At 46.4% G+C, this 18,278-nt stretch overlaps 1 protein-coding gene across 1 annotated transcript in view; it reads right to left on the bottom strand.

Moving 5' to 3' along the window:
• ALK (ALK receptor tyrosine kinase) overlaps nt 1-18,278 on the bottom strand; it is a 739,286-nt gene that overhangs the window by 55,223 nt on the left and 665,785 nt on the right. The window contains exons 11-12 of the mRNA XM_059942612.1: nt 17,325-17,419; nt 17,025-17,153 (exon numbers count right to left, since the gene is read on the bottom strand). Coding sequence (XP_059798595.1) covers nt 17,025-17,153; nt 17,325-17,419 — 224 coding nt within the window. The remainder of the gene's footprint in view (nt 1-17,024; nt 17,154-17,324; nt 17,420-18,278) is intronic.

Genomic DNA, 18,278 nt, shown 5'->3' with positions numbered 1-18,278 from the left:
GTTGCTAAGCCATCTCATCTGCTCAATTGAATGCAAAGAAATAAAATGTGATACAAAGGAAAATAAGTTCTCAACTATCATTATTAATCACAATAATAAGGATCTGCCTCACATCAAAGGCCTATATGGTTGTGCCACAGAAGAGTGCTCAATGGCTCTTGTGGATCTTATATACCATTTTTATTCTGATCCATGGAACTCAGTTTTATCCATATCTGTTGACTGAGCTGAACTTCATGGGAGCTGTGGCATATTGAACCATTTTGATGGCAACTGTAGATCTTGTTAAACAAAATAATGACCAAAAATCCAAGTAAATATAATCATTCACCATCCATAAATGTATATGACACTATTCTTTATTATAAATTGGAGAAAGTAACCCTTCTTGTGAGTACATGATGAAAATTAATAACTTGTTCTCCTTATTAGGGCAAAATGAAAGCAATATACATATCGTTGCCATTGTGAGGTTAAAACATTTCAACTCTTTAAACAATGGAGTAGCATCCCCTTCTAGATACAAGATCAATGTCTGATTATTGCTGTCTTTTTTTGACATTAACAGTTGTTGAAGCTTAATGCCTAGGTTCGTTTATTTATTGGGAGTTGCAAAATAATGATATTCAAATTATATATTTTTTTCCTTATTTATTAGTTGACATATATTTTATAAAGAGATGCTTCCTCTTACCTACTATGTTGTTACCCAGTGGTATAGTTCATATAGGAAAGGCAGGATAAATGCTCAATTCTTTCTCCTTATTTGCAGTATTCAAGGTAATGAACTGGTCCTCTATCATCCTCTGAAGTTGACTAATTAGTTGTTTGTATATCATTATGAATACATGAATTTAAACATATTTTGAGTTTTAATTAATCATAATTATTATTCCTTAGAAGCTCAAATCGTCACATTTTTGGTCAGTGGTAGCTTCCTGAGTTCTTTTGCTTCCTTGCTATCTGGTATGATGAAATGTTCCTTCCCCAGACCTGGGCTCAGCCATTTTTTCAAAAGCTTTGGTTTCTTTTAGTGAAAAAAGGTATTTTAAGTATACAATCTGGGTGCTATAGACACTTATTGCTACTGGGTTGGTGATTGTTTCTAGGCTTCTTTAGTGGACAGAACTAGGAAATATACATGTTGCATACATATGTATATCAGTATAAATACACACACACAAACACACACACACACACACACACACATTTATATGACAAAATACCCATGAGTTCACACTGACAGTTCCAAATCAAATTCAGGACTACAAGGTTTTTAATTTAACCTCTTCTATATTACATCTGTATTCCTTTTTCCACACTGAGAGAGAGTCTTGGTTTTCAAGAACAAAGGTGAAAATGGAATTAGAATATTCTATAATTACTCATTCACTTTATCCTCCATTATACACACAATAGTATCAGAGTAACAATACTACTACTATACCATAATCAATATAAAAACTGAGATCAGTAAAAACATTTTTTTTGGTATATGTGCTCTCTATTCTCCTAAAATTTCTTGAAGTTGAACACTATCTACATTGTTTGGGCACATTGCCATTACATATACTACTCTTTCCTCTTTAACCTTTAGTTAGTCTGTAAGTACTGTATGTTTAATGCCCATATCAATCATGTTGATATATCTCTAGTCATTTTGGTTGTTTGAAGTTTGTTTTCAAGTAGATTCCTTAGGAGGGGCTCATAGGAGCAATATTCCTTGAGTCCTTGAATGTTGATAATATTTTTTCCTTTTGAGTATATTAAATATATTACTCCATTTTCTTCTGGTATAAAGTATTGCTGTCAAAAACTCTGATGATAACCCAAATTTCATTCTTTAATAAATCATTAGCTGTTTTTGCTTAGGTGCCCACAGTATTTTTTTTTTCCTTAAGGTATAGCAATTCTACTATAATATATTGATACTTTGGTATTGCTCAATCTGAGTCAATATTCTCAGATATACAGATATGCTGTTTTAATAAGTAGTTTCAATAAGAACATTTTTCTTGAATTATAGTTTTAAACATTTGTTTTGTCCCCTTTCTTTGGTTTTCTTTTTCAGGCACTCTTGTTATCTGTGTGTTCGATCTTCTTTGCCTCTCTTTGATGTATATCATCTTTTTGATTTTAAAAAAGTTTCTCTTTTCACCTTCTATTTCTCATAAGGCATTAACTGTTATGTTTATTTGCTTTTGCATACCTTCTAATTTAATCTTCATTTCTGAAATTATTTTTTCCTTTTATTTCAAATTCTTTAGAGAGTTCTACCATCTAGTTTCTGATTTTTATAATAATGATTTATGTTATTTTCATTGTTTTCTTGTCTGTTAACTCATTTTGAAATAGTTTACAATTGTTATCTCCTCTGTGGGCCTGTCTTTCTGGTATGCTTTTATTTTTCTGTAGGGATGTTATTCTGTCCTCTCTGCTCTTTTAAAATTCTTATTGTAATTTGGATGGGGTTCGATCTTGATACTTATGCATTTTAACATAAAATTAATTTGCTAGAACTTTTAGGATTCAGGAGATTTTCTAACTTTACACAGCTCCCTTTACTCTTTTTTAATTTTCATATAGTGTTAAAAAATATGGCAGTTTGTTTTCCGATGTTTCTGGCTCTATTTCTTTCCCCCACTTGAATCTGGATATCTTCTCTTTTTGTTGTCTCTATTATCCCTATCCTAGTCAATATTGATTTCAGTCCTAGAAATTTCTTCTCAGTGTGGGTCATTTCCTGGAAAGGATGCTCAGTGGCCAAACTCTTCTAGCTCCTTCAGATCTCACCAAAGGCCCCTTGCTCTCACACACCACTGGGTTGGGGAAGAACTCTCCTAGTTTCAGTAGCTATTTTCAGATTGTCTGTCATTTCCAGCAAATACCTGTCAGCTCTTTGGGGGTTCTCCTGTTCTCAGGTTTGTTAAGATAGCCTGTTGCTTTTCTTCTCTTTCCCTTGTTCAGATGCTGACACTATGCAGGTCTTAGGGTTGTTGGTGCTTTGTCTTCACTCACTTGTATTTTGGGGTTGGAGGGGAATATATTTTCAAAAAATTTTTTGTTGTAAATATACATGGGTTTTCAGTTTTGATACACATTTCCTTGATTTTTGCATAGGGATTCAGAGAGAGAAAAAAACAAAACCAAAAAACCTATGCTGTTACTGCCATCACTGCCATCTTTCCAGAATCCTTAAAATTTTTTTAAATTTAGGAATCACTTGACATCATCTGCTGTGATTAGCTCCTTTATACCATCTCTCTGGTCAGGCTCCTCATCTGTATTTCTACTCCTGAGACTGCAGGGTTTTTCAGATTTCACCTCAGGGACATCCCCATTGACCATGGCCTAGAACTTGCTGTTACATCGTATTCTGCCTTTTTGTTGGATACAGCCCATTAAGTATAATTTAACTTCCTCTTGATAGTGCCACTTGGACTTAAGTTGTTTAGGGCTATTTGACTCTTTACTAAATGGCTGCAGAGATAAATATTTTATATTAACTCACTGTCCTCTCTCTCTACTGTCGGGCATGCTTTCTTAGTGGTTCAGGATGTTCTCTGATTAATCTTATTTGGTACCTAATGTTGGGTGAGGGCATGAGAAGGGCCAGGCACCTCTCTGTGCATCAGACTGAGGGGCAGCTAGCTACAAAAAACCTTTATTTTAGAGTTTTGGAATGTATTTATATTTTGGTACTTATATTTGGTGGATGGTGGAAGGTACTAGAAGTATCTTCTATCCTCAGATAAAAGGATGCTGCTGTGATTCTGAACGAACAGGACTGGGAATCTTTAGTCCCTCAATTTCAACGTACTTAATTACAGTACATTGATGGTGCATCTCCATCCTCCAGTGAGCTTAGCTTCCTAAAACCATGTTAGGTCAGTAGATAGGGAAGGGGGAAGAACTGTTACGTTTATCTCATAAGATAGGCAACCATGTAGAAAAGTTAAAGAAATGGCCTGTGGTTACAGAGACTAAGTGAGGAGGGGAACATCACATTTACTCTTTTTACAACACAGTTTTCAGTTGATGAATTTTCCTTGTTGTTCTAGTTTGTTTCTCAGACTGAATTTGTTTGCATCTACACACACACACACACACACACACACACACACACACACACACCTCGTTTACTCATGCGTAGCTTTCTGGTCATTTCTCTCGTTCTATTTTGATGATGAGAAGTTAGGAGGGGGTAACAACAACAATTATAATACCAGCTCTGTCTTTTGTACTAGACGTGCTCACACGTATAATCTCTTCTTCACTTTTACATCTTTGTCTCCCTAGACCCTCACGCAGTTCCTCTAGACGGGCAGGATGCCTGCAAAAGCTGAGGTCTCCTGGGGAACAAAGACCAGAGGCCCACATCCCTCTCTGCTGGGAGGCAGACATCCCTTCGCGAAGAGGAACCTCTGAACAAGCCGGCTCCCCATCAATAGGGCAGCAAATCTGGGCTGTTGAGATAAAAGCTGCTTTCAGGACTGAATTACCCTAAGCAGCTCTGACGCCTGGCGATCTGAGGCAGTTTTTAATGCCTCCTGTGACGGCGTCTGTGCTGTGTTCTCAGCCACCCCCTGCTCCCTGAGGGAAAGTGAGTAACACGTGAGAGAGGAAAGGTCACAGGAAAAACGCTACCCTGAAAGCAGAGCTGTAAAAATTAAGTTAAGGGAGGCCTCAGGGCTAATTTGGTTATTCCCAAATTGGCTTCAGGCCAGAGTTGTGTTAATAAAGTATTTGATATCGAGATGGGTGCTGCGGACTCACCCATCTGGGGGTTACACATAATGGATTTGGTTCTGAGGCTTAAGTGGGAAGTAGCAGTGGTTCAAATACCAGCCTTGCCACACTCAGGCCTGAAGAGTCATTGATTTCTGCCCTCATCTGCTCTTGTCCACAGACCTGGGAGAGAAAACCCTGGTCTGGTACCTCCTGTTGTAAAGTCCACTGGCTCCTGGGAGAGAGGCAACAGCGTGGGAGGCCAGTACCCCTCACTGCTTTATTCTTACTAGTTCTTGCTTATTGTTTGGTTCTAAATCATGAAGGGTGAAATCCTTACAAGGCCTTGGGACTGTAACACCTCTGACAGATGGGCAGATGCAGGTGCAGGCAGCCCAAGTGGCCAAGTGCTTAGGAGCTAGAAGAACAAATGTCCTGACTCCTGGGTCAGGGTCCCGGACCTTCTAAGATGAATTGGAGAACAGGGACACGTGAAAAGGGGGGAATCCAAATGTCCAGGGCAGAAAGGGAAGTAGTGTGGTAGCAAGTAGGACCAAATGGTGGACCAAAGACAGAAGACAAACTATGTAAGACTAGAGAAGAGAAGGGAAGAGGCAATTCTCTCTTATTCCTGCTTGAGGGCAGTCATGGTGCCTGGAGATACAGTGGCCATGAGGCAACAAGCATGAGGAAAAGGCCAAAAAGATCACAGAGATGTGAGTCTTGACATCATCAGGCATTGAACTAATGAGACTAGTCATGTATAGGGCCATCTAACCAACATCAGCAGTCATCTATATAGTAATTTTTGTTATTGGACTGGACACTTCCTTGGGCTGCTGGACATTGGCTGGATCAGACTTAATGTGGATGGAGCCTTCCTAGAACACAGATCTCCTCCCAACTGGCAAAGAAAACACCACTGCCCAGAGAGCCCTGCTGCTCTCGCTCCAACAGCAATGCCAGACTGGATTGGGGCCGGGTTTCCAGTGCTTCTTTAGAAACTGTGTGTGGCCTTCAGCCTGCCTTCCTTGGAGGAGAGCAGGTGTCTGGGTCACTCCCCTGGCCCAGCCTGCTCAGCCCAGGTGTGCGCCCCCTTCTCTACCACGCTCTGCTCTGTGTCTGCACACTTCATGGTCAAGGCCTCTAGAGTTTATGAGAGCTGTAGTTACGTTGTAGAGGGGCCTCAGAGGTTCCCCAGGCCACGCCAGCCCAGGACTAAAAAGTGGGGTCTTAACGATAGTAACAAATAGTATTATCCCGGTTCTGCTCTGAGGCACACCTGACGAAGTTGAGTTTTCTCCCTTAACACCCATCGTTATAGCACACATGCTCAGTCATCTCTGTGCCCTTAACTTGCTTTATTTTCTTCATAACACATCACTATCTGAAACTATATCATCTGTACACTTGTTTGTTCCCTGTTTATCCCTCTAGTGTGCAAACTTTACAAGAGTGGGGCTTAGCCAATTTTGTTCACTGTTTGTCTCCAGGACCTAAAACAGTGCCAGTCACACAGAAGATAGTTAATAAACCTTTGTTAAATGAAAAACAAAACCAAAACCAAAACCAAAAAAAAAAAAATAGAAAAAAGAGAGTAGGCCAAACGCCAGCCACCAAACCCACTTGAGGGGTTAGAAGAGGGCGCTCACACATGCTGCGGGTACTGTGCACGCTTCAAAGGAAGCATCTTTGACCCTTTGGAGTTCTCGTATTAGGGTTAGAACATCATAGGATGGAGTGGACCAGAGGCATTCTGGTGGTACAGATGGATGTGTTGAAAGGCAAATTTTGTCTTACTCATGACTGCACAGCAGAGAGGGGGCAGGCTCCCAAGGAGCCGGCACACACCTTCACACACTCGCACACACACCAGCACACACTCACGCTCGCACACCCACACCCACATAACTGAGAGGCAGGGAGCCCTGCAGTCTCTAAGGAAACACTCGAGTCCTGCCCCTTAGCAGTGTGGACACGCCACTGGCCCCATGGGTGAGGGAGCCGATCAGCTGACAGACTGAATGGACTAGTTAGTAGGCTCCAAGTCATAAATCTGGGTGAAGGAAAAGAAACGCTCCTCTTTTTCAGGGAGCTCTTCTGAGGCCCAGGAGTTTTTCTGACTTTCAGTTGGGTTGCTGAACAAGCCCAAGCTGTACCTTATTTTCCTTACTTGTGAACATTAATCCCACAACTGGATCATTCAGTCTGTCAGTCACTTAATAAAAAATAACAATTAAAAGAATAAAATACACTCTCACATTATTATGAAGTCACTGTCAATACTCACTATAAAAACCAAATCAGGCCTCTCAGATCCAACCACCTGGGATTTGTTTGAAAAGCTGTCCCTGGAGAAAGTTCTGGAGTCCCCATTATTTCTGAGATCTTGACAAGCTTTAAAAGACTAGAAACCCTCTTTCAACTTATATTGATGAGTGGGTCTTTTGGGGGGCAATCTTCTATGTCCTTACCCAAGTCACATATTTCCCCCAAGTGGAGTTTGAGGGTTTCACCTACAAACTGATGATCAGCTGGGTTGGGGGAATTGATTGAACAAAAGGACCCAACATGCAAAATACTGCCCCCTTTTTTCTTAAGATGGTTAGCTTTAAGAGGGCAAAAACTAGAATGTGCTTGAAACTTTTGCAAAAAAATTAAGGAAAAATATGCCCAGAACACATACTTATATACAAATAAAAGAGTGCACAGCTCATAGGTGGAGGAGGAGGAGGATTATAAATACACTGAAAATGTATAGAAGGCAACATGCGAGGGACAAGTGAATTGGCTCAATCTTTTCTGTTATGTAGTTTAATAATGTTAATAATAATATCACACATTTTATATTAGCATATTCTTCTGTACCTTTCAAAGCAAATGATCTCATTTGCTCACTACAATAGCCAGCTCTGAAAAAGAACTGTGGCAGGTAATTATTATCACTACTTTATGAATAAAGAAAAAACTGGGGCTCAGAATGTTTGACTCTCCTGAAGTCCCACAGCTGGAACCACGGTCTCTAGGATTCTTTGTTGATCCATTTTCCATTCCGCTATGGACTGGCACTCAGTAGGTACTTAGTGAATATTTAAGTGTCTGTGGAATGTTGAACAGAGAGGCTTGAGATTGCTGCCAGGAATTCTGCCCATCGGAATCCACAATGAGCTCTCAAAGCTTCCTGGGGATTGGTTGATCTCTGACACACAAAAGCCACTGCGGGTAGGCTGTCAGGTGGCCCCAGTGATCTCTACCTCCTGGTAGCCACACCCTTGCATAATCCTTTCCCTTTGAGTGTGGGCGAGACCTGTGAGTTGCTTCTAACCAACAGAATATGACAAAGGTGACAGGATGTTATATTCATGACTATGTTACGTAAGATTGTAACTTCCATCTTGCTAGTAGACTCCCTATTTCTCTGTCTCTGTCTCTCTTTCTCTTTCTCATCATCAGCTTCTCCAGGAACTGCCAACAACCATGTGAGCTTGGGAGTAATTCGTTCCCCAATTGAGCTTTCAGATGAGACCCAGCCCTGGCTAACATCTTATGCAAGCTTATGAGAAACTATGAAGCAGAGGACCCAGCTAAGCTGTGCCTGGTTTCTTGACCCACAGAAACTGATATAACAAATGTGTGTTGTTTTAAGCCACTTTATTTTTATGGTAGTTCATTACAAAGCAATAGATACCTATCTGTATACCCCAAAGCCCTCCCCAGAAGCCAATGCTTTCTTTGGCCTCATCTTTTTGGTAAGCACCCAGCGTGGAGGGCGCTGGTGGGCCCAGTTATTCCCTGTGCCCTCTCTCTTCTCCCTGACTCAGTGATGGCTAAGGTGATTCCACCTCTTGTTCCTTTTCCTCTTGGCAATGTAGGGGCAAGCAGGGAGGAACCGCCTTTTGGGATCTAGAGTTAGCATTTCAGCCTTTCTCTCCTGTAGTTCCACTGTCCAGCTCTGGGCCCAGATAAATTTTAAAAAACCTCTCTGTCCAGGATCACTGAAGCTTTGCTGCAACAATTAAAGAGCTGAATAGGCTCCGAGGGGATGCAGGGTTATTTTGCAGGCAGAATAAGCAAGTCTGAGAGAAGGACGATAATTAAAAGTGGACTTCCCAAATAACAAGTGCTTAATGCACCTGCACTGATGGAGGGGCCTTTGAGTCCTGCTAGTCTTGGAGCTAAATGATCTTAATCAAGGCGTGCTGAGCTCAGAGTTCCCAGGTCATTTATTGTCTCTCACTTATGTCATCTTTCACTAAAACAAACGGGAAAAACAACATGTTTTCTCAGGCCAGCCAGGAGAGAGAAAGGCAATGGGTCCTCTCTGCTACTAAGAGGAACCACGGCATGGTGTGAAGGCATTCCGTCTGCAGCTTCGCCATAATGCCAACCAGTACGTCGTATTAGACTGGAGGTTCGTGAAGCATTTTTGAGTCTGCCAGAGCTGGAGGCTGCTGCACTATTTTTCCAGTGGGGCCCAGGGTCGGGCAGTTATGAAGTACACTGTTGACTCCTTGCTTTCTCAAAGGACACTGGATTTCTTTTCAAAAATGATGATCAGTTCAGCATAATTTGCAATGCATCAGTCTTGGATGGAGACCCTTTCACCATCCAGGGCAGGATAAAGGCAGAGCCGGGGAGTGGGGGCACCTGTCCTAATTCCAGCTGTGATCAGAATTGGACACCTGAAAAGGGATGCAGAGACTCCCTTGTACTGGGGTAACAGTGGCTTCATGTCAGGCTTATGTGAGCCCCGCTCTGGGTGGTACATTTTTCATGAGGGGCACTTTGGCTTGTTCCCAGCTGCAGGCCCCAAGGCACCCAGCACAGGACAGGGCACGGAGCAGGCACCAACACAGGCCTGTTAAATTAAACTCAGCTCGATGTGATTTTTTTTTTTTTTCTAGGAGAGAGATTCAGGGAATTGTGAACACATTAACTGGAAAGCAATGAGGTTTTCTGTGTTGAATGCTGAGCTGAATCTCCTCGTGGAAAGAGAAGATGGATGTAGCCAGTCTGGATGTAGCAAGAGCTTCTCCCTAACCGCGGTCAGCAGCTGGGTGGTATCTGGGATTGTTCCTAATGGGCATGGGGCTAGAGCGGGAAGACTTTGGGGTGAGCCGGCTTGAGTGGGAACCCTGGCTCTGCAGCTGATTGGTGAGGTAAGCCGCATAACCTTTCTGATTCTGTCTCCCCAATTCTAAAATGGGGAAAATAACAGCAGCTCATGTAGCTGACCCAGCTCACTTTGGGTCAAGCACCTCTCTAAGCCCTTGACACCGATTCACTTATGTGATCCTTTCCTCAAACCTATGAGATGGAAGCCCTAACTACATAAGCGCCATTTTTTGGATGTGAGGAAACAAAGGCACAGAAAGGAGAAGTGAGTGGCTTTAAGTAGGTGGCAGGGCTGGGAGCTGGACTGTCATGTCTCTCCTGGGGACTGGCGGGGAGAGTCTGTAAGGATCACATAAGAGACACCGAGTGTGCTTAACAGCTGGAGACGGGGGTGCAGAGGGAAGGGGGCCGTCTGCAGACCCATGAAGCTCTGCTACCAGTGGGTGCTCTGCTCAGGGAGCGTGGCTTCTTATCCAGCCTTCAGTTCCTCCCTCTCACCATCACCGGGTCCCTGCGGAAGTGCTGTCTCTCCCTCGGCCACCAAGCAGCCCCTGGGCCTTGGTGTCGGCCACCTCCTGGGGATGCTGACTGGCTACCCAGCTTGCAAAGCCTCTTGCTCCGGGAGGGACTTGTTAACATGAGTGACGGGGATTGTGAGTCACGAATTAGTTCCAAGCTACCTCTGTCCCTGGAGCACAGCCGCGCTAGCTCCTGGGGAAGGGAGCTGCACTCAAATGAAGAGTGACATCCTAATTGGGAGGGCGCCGAGCCTGCCGCAGTGACTGGGGGCCCACGAGCCTTGTTAGAGCTGGTGCTTCATGCGTTATCACTAGTACTCTGGCTATAAATAGGTGATAATCTAAAATCAGTGGATAAGAGAGAACGCGCAGCACATGGTTAAACAGCGGGCCAGCTGAGCAGGGAAACGGCCAGTGCCCGAACGGGTTCCAAGGATTATATCTACAGCCCCATGCCGGCCCAGCTCTCAAAGAGGTGCTCCCCGCAGTTGAACGGGTGCCGACAGAAGTGCCTTTCATGTGCACCCATGAAGGCTGGGGTGCACGGAGAGACGCAAGTTAGCTGCAATGATCAGCTTTCTTACGTGTGCGGAGGTGCATTGTACGCCTGGTGTGCTGTTTGGAATATTAGTGAAGATGCCTACGTGCTCGGTTTAAGCAAAAACTGACATTTTCAGTTCAGGGTTTTTCAAAGAGAGATTCCCCCGGAAGACCCATTCAACAGTGGGATTCCTTTAAGGTTTCTTTAAGGAAACTTTGCCCTTCCAAATGTTATTTGGCTTAGAAAACTTTACTTTGCATGTGATTTTAGCCTTTTACACAACTTGTATAACTTAGGGCAAGTTACTTCCTCTCTGTGGGCCTCAAGTTCCTCATCTGTAAACGGGGGGTAATACTATAGTACGAGCGAATGAGATAATGCACGTGAAAGAGCCCAGCACACGGCACTGCTCAGTGATAGTCGTTATCATTGCTGTGAAGAGGAGACGCATGAGGCGAGGCCCTTACTGTCTGCGAGCGGAACCCTTGGAGGATGCTGTGTGGCCCCGAGCCCGCCTCCTCTCCATCCCAAGGTCCACGCCCATCTGCATCGAGGAGGTCGGGCTGCAGCCCGGGGTTCCTAAACTCTGTTTCAAACCAGGTTTTCCTTGTGAGTTTGTTAAAAAGGCAGAGCTTGACCTCTCATTCTCAGACATTAAGATTCCACAGGTCTGTGGGGCCCAGGAATCAGCATTTTAACAAGGAGCGCTTGTGGGTCCTCCCTCCCCCAGCCAGGTAACCAGAAGCAGATGACGTGAGGACACAGAGAAACCCTGGGCCAGATCTAGGTCCCCAACAGCCGACCTGCTCGCTGCTGCATTCATGCAGTCCCAGATCGTCACTGGTTATTTCTGGAAGAAGCTGTTAACGATACAGTGAACTTAGGAGTCTATTCTGAGGTCCCCCTGGAGTGAGTGGGGCTTCTATCTTTACTTGTTGCCTGTCCTCCCAAAGCTTTGGGGGCCTCCTGCCTTCAAAACTGACACACAGTAAAGAGCCACGGCTAAAGCAGGGATGCCAGCTCCCTCTGTACCTCCAACCTGGCATGAGGTTGTCTGCAATGCCAGCAGCTGATAAGATGATAGGATTTTCTGGAACTGGATGAGATACATGTATTTCTTTAGGAACTGGGTAAATCTTCACTATTGGGGTATGCCGCTGAAATGAGCTTGGCTGGGCTTGCAGATGTGAAAGGCTCCGATGGAAACAAAGACCCACAGTGAGTGAGAAGACAGTTCTGAGTGAGTGAGGCCAGGCCCTGTGAAGCCTGCCTTCCAATAATGCTGTCATCCCCAGAAGGGTGTGCTTGGAGCATAATGGCTCTAGCTACAAATTCTATTAACTCTAATAGTTGTTCTGTGGTGAATGGATAATGCATTTAGCAGAAATAGACCCAATCAATTTATGTGAAACACATAAAACTTTCTCATTGGAATTGGCATCTGTTCTTGAATCATAGGAGTGTGTGTGGAAATGGACCCTGCAGTCACCCTCACTTCTGGGCACATTAGCAGTGGGCCAAGGAGAGCTCTGGCTCCCTTATGCCATATCCCCTCAGCTCTTAGAACCATGGAGCTGGGGATGGCAAGGGACCTGGAGACTGTCTACTTCAACCTTGATTTTCAAAGGTAGCAGTTTTCTCTCCTTTGTCTGTGTTTGTGTTAGTCCCTCAAACACGAGCTGTTACCTGAGGGTTTGCTGACATGCCCCAGCCATCAGATGAGGGGATGGAAGGCCGGACAGAGGGGAGACCTGCCTTAGGACCACAGCTTGCTAGTGTAGGCCAGCCGGGAGCTCTGACTCCTGGTCCAGTGCTCTTTTCCACACATTTTTAATTGTCTCCCCACCAACCTTTGGCAAGAGACGTGTATTCAGAAAACAGTAAACCAACTGTCACCAACCAACTCAAAGGCAAGACTGTGGCTTGATGCCAGGGTTCTGCAAGTTATGGATACCTGTGGGTTGGGCTTGTTTGCATGTAAACTGAGCTGATTCCATCCTGCCCTCCTACACAATATGTAAGCTTGAAGGAGAAGGAGAGATGGGTTAGGAAGCTGAGGCAGAGTCATCTGGCCCGGGGTCGGGGGAGGGTCCTGCCTGTCCTTACCTGGGCTTTTAGAGAGAGAGAAGGTGACAGAGCCTGCATGCACCCCCTCTCCCCTAGTGGTCATAACTGCTGGGGGGCGGGGGGGGGGGAGAGAGAGAGAGAGAGAGAGAGAGAGAGAGAGAGAGAGAGAGAGAGAGAGAGAGAGAGAGCTCTGCAGCCCGTGATTGCATTATCCCAACCATTTGGTTAGTGTGACTGTATGTGCAAAGCTGACAAATGTAATTTCTCAGCCTTAATACTTGCCCCATTTCTCTCTCAGTTTCTTCATCTGATTAGCTGAAGTGACTCAGAGGCTTCCGAGAACGTTCCGTGAAGCACCTGGACAGGCTATTCCCTGCCTGGATGCTCCAGCGGCTCAGCTCTGCCCCGTGGGCTGGGGGCGCGGAAATCCCCAGACCCAGAGGGTCAGGCCCTCATCAGAGGGAAGGGCTGGCTTGGGGGACGTGAGGAGTGTTTAGAAATTTGGAAGCTTTGTGAGTGACGGTTTTCAGAAGACCCAACTGGCGTTTGCATTTCTAGGAGTTGCTCGAAAGCCTGCCAGGAGGAGAGTCGAAATGTCACCAGCCACCTTTGTTCCAGCCCAGCAGAAATTGACAGTGCTGAACTTTGGGGAGAAAATCTTATTATCCAGCCTCCTCTGTCCTTTGTTGGGGTGGCTGGGAGCAGATTTGTTTACTGATCATGCAGGGGCTCTCGTCTGGGACGCTCTCCCAGCTCTTTTCCATTTATAGCTCTGACCTCTGATAGGATAATTGGATACTCGAAGTAGCTCAGTTGGCTGAAGAGTGCAGACTTCAGGGCTACATCCTGGCCCCGTTTCCTACCAGCTGTGGGATGCTTACATTCTTCCCCGTCATCTCTCTCACCCCTGCAGTTCTAATAACAGCAGCGGGCCCTGGGCCAGAGTGAGGACTAGAGGAGTAGATGTGTGAGACCCCCCAGCCCAGGGTCAGGTGTGCTCACTGATTGTTCTTTCCTTTCCTTTCCCTCTGCCCCCAGCCCTCTCTTCCTCTCCAGGGGCCTCTCCCAGGTAGAAGCTCTGAGTGAGGTTAAGCTTGTCAACTACAAATTGGCACTTGGCATCTACCTCTACAAGGTTCAAATCATAAGCTGCTGTGACCGTTGACCTTCAACAGTCACCCTGAAAGGAGTTCAGGGGGTAGATCAGGAATGAGACACTCTGTGCTCTAAAAAAACTGGCAGAACAGGCCTTCAAATAGTTAGATATTTTCAGGAGAAGATTTTATGAGCCCAATCCTTGCATCTCCTCATATCTAGAGAAAGCACTAACATCTTTCATGGTGACGTCTGCTCCTTGTGGCTAGCTGTAACCTTCACGAGACTAGCAGCAACCTTCTGCAAAAATGTGTGCTGCATTGCACATACTCCCCGTTCACCAAAATCACATATACACTGACCGTCCCCCCTGCCTCTTCGGAGCAGTCTCTCAGAGCTATGAGAAATGCTGTCTCCTGGGCTATCGTCCTCATTTTGCCCCAAATAAAACTTAACTCACAACTATCACATTGTGCATTTTTTTCAGTCGACAAGCTTCACGTTGCAGACCATGACCTGCAGGTTCACAGGCTACCCACTTCCCGTGGGCCAGAAGCTCCAGAACAGGGGGTACTGGCTCCCCTCTTCCCCGTCGTAGCTGCACAGCCCCAGGTGTGTGGGAAGTGCCAGGCAAACGTTTGCCAGGTGATTATTTCTGAGTGGCTGTGGCCCTGACCGTGGCCTCTCCATGAGCTGCCTGCACTTTTCCCCCTCCAGGTCCCTCCTCCGATGGCACTTCTCTCGCTGCAGGCACCTTGCCCTCCCTTAATCGTCCAAGTATCTGTCTCCTTGTGCTCTCCTCTTCTAGACTGGGAGCTCTCTGAGCTCCTGACCTGGGTCTGGACCGCTGGCAGAGGCAGAGGAAGTGTGCAAGAGCTAGGAGGGGAGCTCTAGATTAAAGCCAAGAGGGTGGGCCTGGGCTTGGACCCAGGGCGTGGCCTGTTCTCCCTGACCATGACGCTGGGTCCTGGCTAAGTGCCACTCCAGGGGGCTCGGTGGACATCGTCCTTTGGCTGGTGGGGAAAGGAGGCCCTGCTCCACACACCCCCCCCAAGGCTGCATGGGGAGGTGTTTGCCTCAGTGTCCCCTTCCTCTTGAGCTGGGGTCACTCTGAAAGGGGTCTGGAGACAGAACACTGACCCACAGCCACTTGCTGTCACTCCTGCCCTGAGGCTGGGGTCAGGCAGCAGAGGAAGCTTGTGTGTCTGCCACTGTCATCTCCAGCCTCTCAGGCACCCGCTTGCTTCTAATTTTATTTGGAGGTGGTAGGGGAGCAATGCCACTTTTGAGCCTCTGCGAGATTTCATTAGTCTGAGTGGCCACCGGGCAGACCCTTATCGATCAGCCTTTTAGGGCCACTGGGAGTTATATGGCAATAAACCGGGGAGTCAGGCAGGGTGCGTGGCTGCTCCCTAAACGCTGGCTGCGGGGTCCCGCTGCCGACATCTGAGTATTGAGCTCAAGCATCAGTCGCCCACCAGTCAATTGATAAAGTGTTTCCGGAGCTCCTGCTACGTAATCGGTGCTGGTGGTGAGGAGGGGCGGGGCTTGCCGCGATGTTTGCTCCGCAAGTCCCGCATTTACCGCATTTATCGCAGGGAGGCAGTGGTTGACCGAGGGCTAGGAAGTGATGGAGGTGAGTCACTGGGGTGGGGGGCGGGGACAGGTGCTGAACGATTAGCAGAAGGCTGCCTCCATCACGTTAGATGTCTCTGCGAACCACGAGGCAGAGGGGGAAATAGAGATCACGGTTGAGGAGACCAGGTTCCTCTTCGTGTGAAAAAAATGAAAAAAAAATTGAGGTTCTAGTTCAAGGTGATGGGAGAAAAGGAGAGAGGTGATGGGAAAAGCAACGAACGCTTTCCTCTGGTTTGGCAGCTGGATTAGATCAGGCAGGAACTGGAAGGAATGAGAGTCCTGGGACAGCTTTTTAGGGGAAGGAAAGGAAAGGATTTCTTCAAAGACAAAGCAAAGCTAATATTTATTTAATAAGTTGAGGGTCAATGAATTTAGTGCAAAGGTATAGCCTCAACTATTTTTTTTTTGTACTTTGCACTAAACAAAAATTTTACGTTAAAGGTAGAAATGAGAGAGGTATCATTTATTTATTGTTATTTTAATATAGAATTACCTTTTAGAGGAAGAGTGTGGGTGGACTGTGGCCTTTCTGAGTTACTCATGTTGGATGAAGCCTGACACCCCAGGCACCAGCACCCACCTGGGGGAACCCCTTGACCTGCAGGTGTCAGGCCCGGTGGCCTTCATCAGCTTCTCTGGGGCTGGGCTCACAGACCTAATAACCACCGACAAACCTCATACTGCCTTTGGAGACTGATTCCAAGAGATTTCCCTCTGGTACAGAGCAGCTGAGAAGTCACACCCACGGTTTAGGGCCAGAGGCTGAAGAGGCCTGTGTTTGAAGCAGCAAGGGCCCCATGAGAAGTCCTTCAGCCCAGGGGATGCTGAATTAAACAGCTTCAGAAGGGAGTCAAGCTTTGGGGAAATGCGTTGAACCTGAAGCTTTGGGGGGTTTTACCACTGATGAGCTAGTCTGCCTTTGAGCAACGGATAACCTTGGCCTTGGGCCCAGCCCTCTTTACGAGGAGAAGAAATCGATGGAAGCTGTGCTTTGTTCAGTAAATGGGGAGTGGTCTCGAAGGACTGAGTTGAGAAAAGGGTACCAGCTTGTTTCCCGTTTGTGTCGGGGCCTGGGTACTTCCCAGGCATGGAGGACAGTTGCTCCTTTGCACAACTTTCAGAAGCTCCGTTTCCCCAGGGAATAGGACAACCAAACAGCTTTCTCTTGGAGCCCATTAGCCAGAGGGTAGGTGATCTTCTTTCTAAAGGTCGACTATTTTATCCTATAAACACCTCTCCTCACCCCAGTCACAGCACATATCTTTCTTCTACCTTTTGCAACAAAAAATTACTTTGCTCAGATATGTAAGTTGAACCCTTACCTGTAGGGTCAAAGACGGGGTTCTCTTTTGGTGTGTTCTCCCAGGGTTTTGGCTCCTTGTTTGGGCTTCCCTCAAACAGATTTCTTGACTTGGGTGCTGTATTCTGCGGCATCTTGTCCTCCCCACCAACTAGAACAGAGAAGACCCCACGGGCTGAGTTAAGTGAGGTTCGGTTTGAGGGGGAGAGATGAGTACGCCCCGGGGAAGGTGGCGGAGACCACGGGCTTGGGTCTAGGCGGGATTGTGAGGCCCAGGGTAGTCTGGGTTGGGGGCCAAGTGCTGGGGACAGAGTGCACTCACTGGTGAGGTAGCAGTCCAGGCTGATGGAGATATTGCTGAAAGCCACGGTGGCTCTGGATCCTGGTCCCCACCACGCAACAATCTGCAGCCAGAACCTGTAAGTGTGTCAAGAGGAGTGGGTGTGAGAAACTACACGGGTGGGTCATGTCTTGGATTCAACGTCCAGCACGAACCAAATGTGCCCTGATGACCCAGCTCGCAACTGGAGCTGCTATCAGCCTCATCTAATCTCAGGGAGGCGGCGAAGGGGGAGCAGTCGACATCTCCCTACTTCTCCAGCACAGGGCACTTCCCTTTCTGAGGGACTGCTCTGTAGGTAATGGAATTTGGAGCTTGGGGCCTGAGACCAGGACTCCCGGATACTCTGAGGAGACCTCTTGTGCGTTCTGGGTGTGCAGGGTGGGCAGAAGGGCTAGGCTTCATATCAGCTGGTGCTCACAGGCGGGGCTGAAGACATTATTAAACTATTGAGATGCTTCTGTGCCAACGGATAAAGCGCCTCTGTCCCCCATGTATCCTCTGCTTGTTGATTGCCTCAGGAAGCATGGCTCTGTCCCTGGAGCCCCCTGGATTCCTCATTATCCAGCAACTGAAAGGTTAACTCCTCACACAGAGGGGGATCTCGAGGAACCCATGTCTCGTTCAGTATCAGTTCTGACTGGGGTTGGTCTCTGCAGTGCCCGACTGATTGTTAAATATTAAATGATTTGAGTGTGATCCCTGGGAGTGTTTGTAAGCAACACAGAGTGGGCCATAAGTGTTAACAGTAAACCCATGAGATATTGTTTCCTTCCATCTCTTTCACAGCCTTGGAGGATCAGGTCCTGGGACTGTGGCCAGGGAAGGCTTTAGAGTGGGATAAATAGAAAATGCCTTTGGTTCATTTGTTTCCTGTGAAGTCATCCCCCTGGAAGACTTCAGTTAGCCAGCCCTGTCCTGCTGTAAAGTGAGTTT

Source organism: Balaenoptera ricei, chromosome 13 (genome assembly GCF_028023285.1).
Source record: "Balaenoptera ricei isolate mBalRic1 chromosome 13, mBalRic1.hap2, whole genome shotgun sequence".
Classification (NCBI taxonomy): Eukaryota; Metazoa; Chordata; class Mammalia; order Artiodactyla; family Balaenopteridae; genus Balaenoptera; species Balaenoptera ricei.
This window is presented reverse-complemented; position numbering and strand designations above follow the sequence as displayed.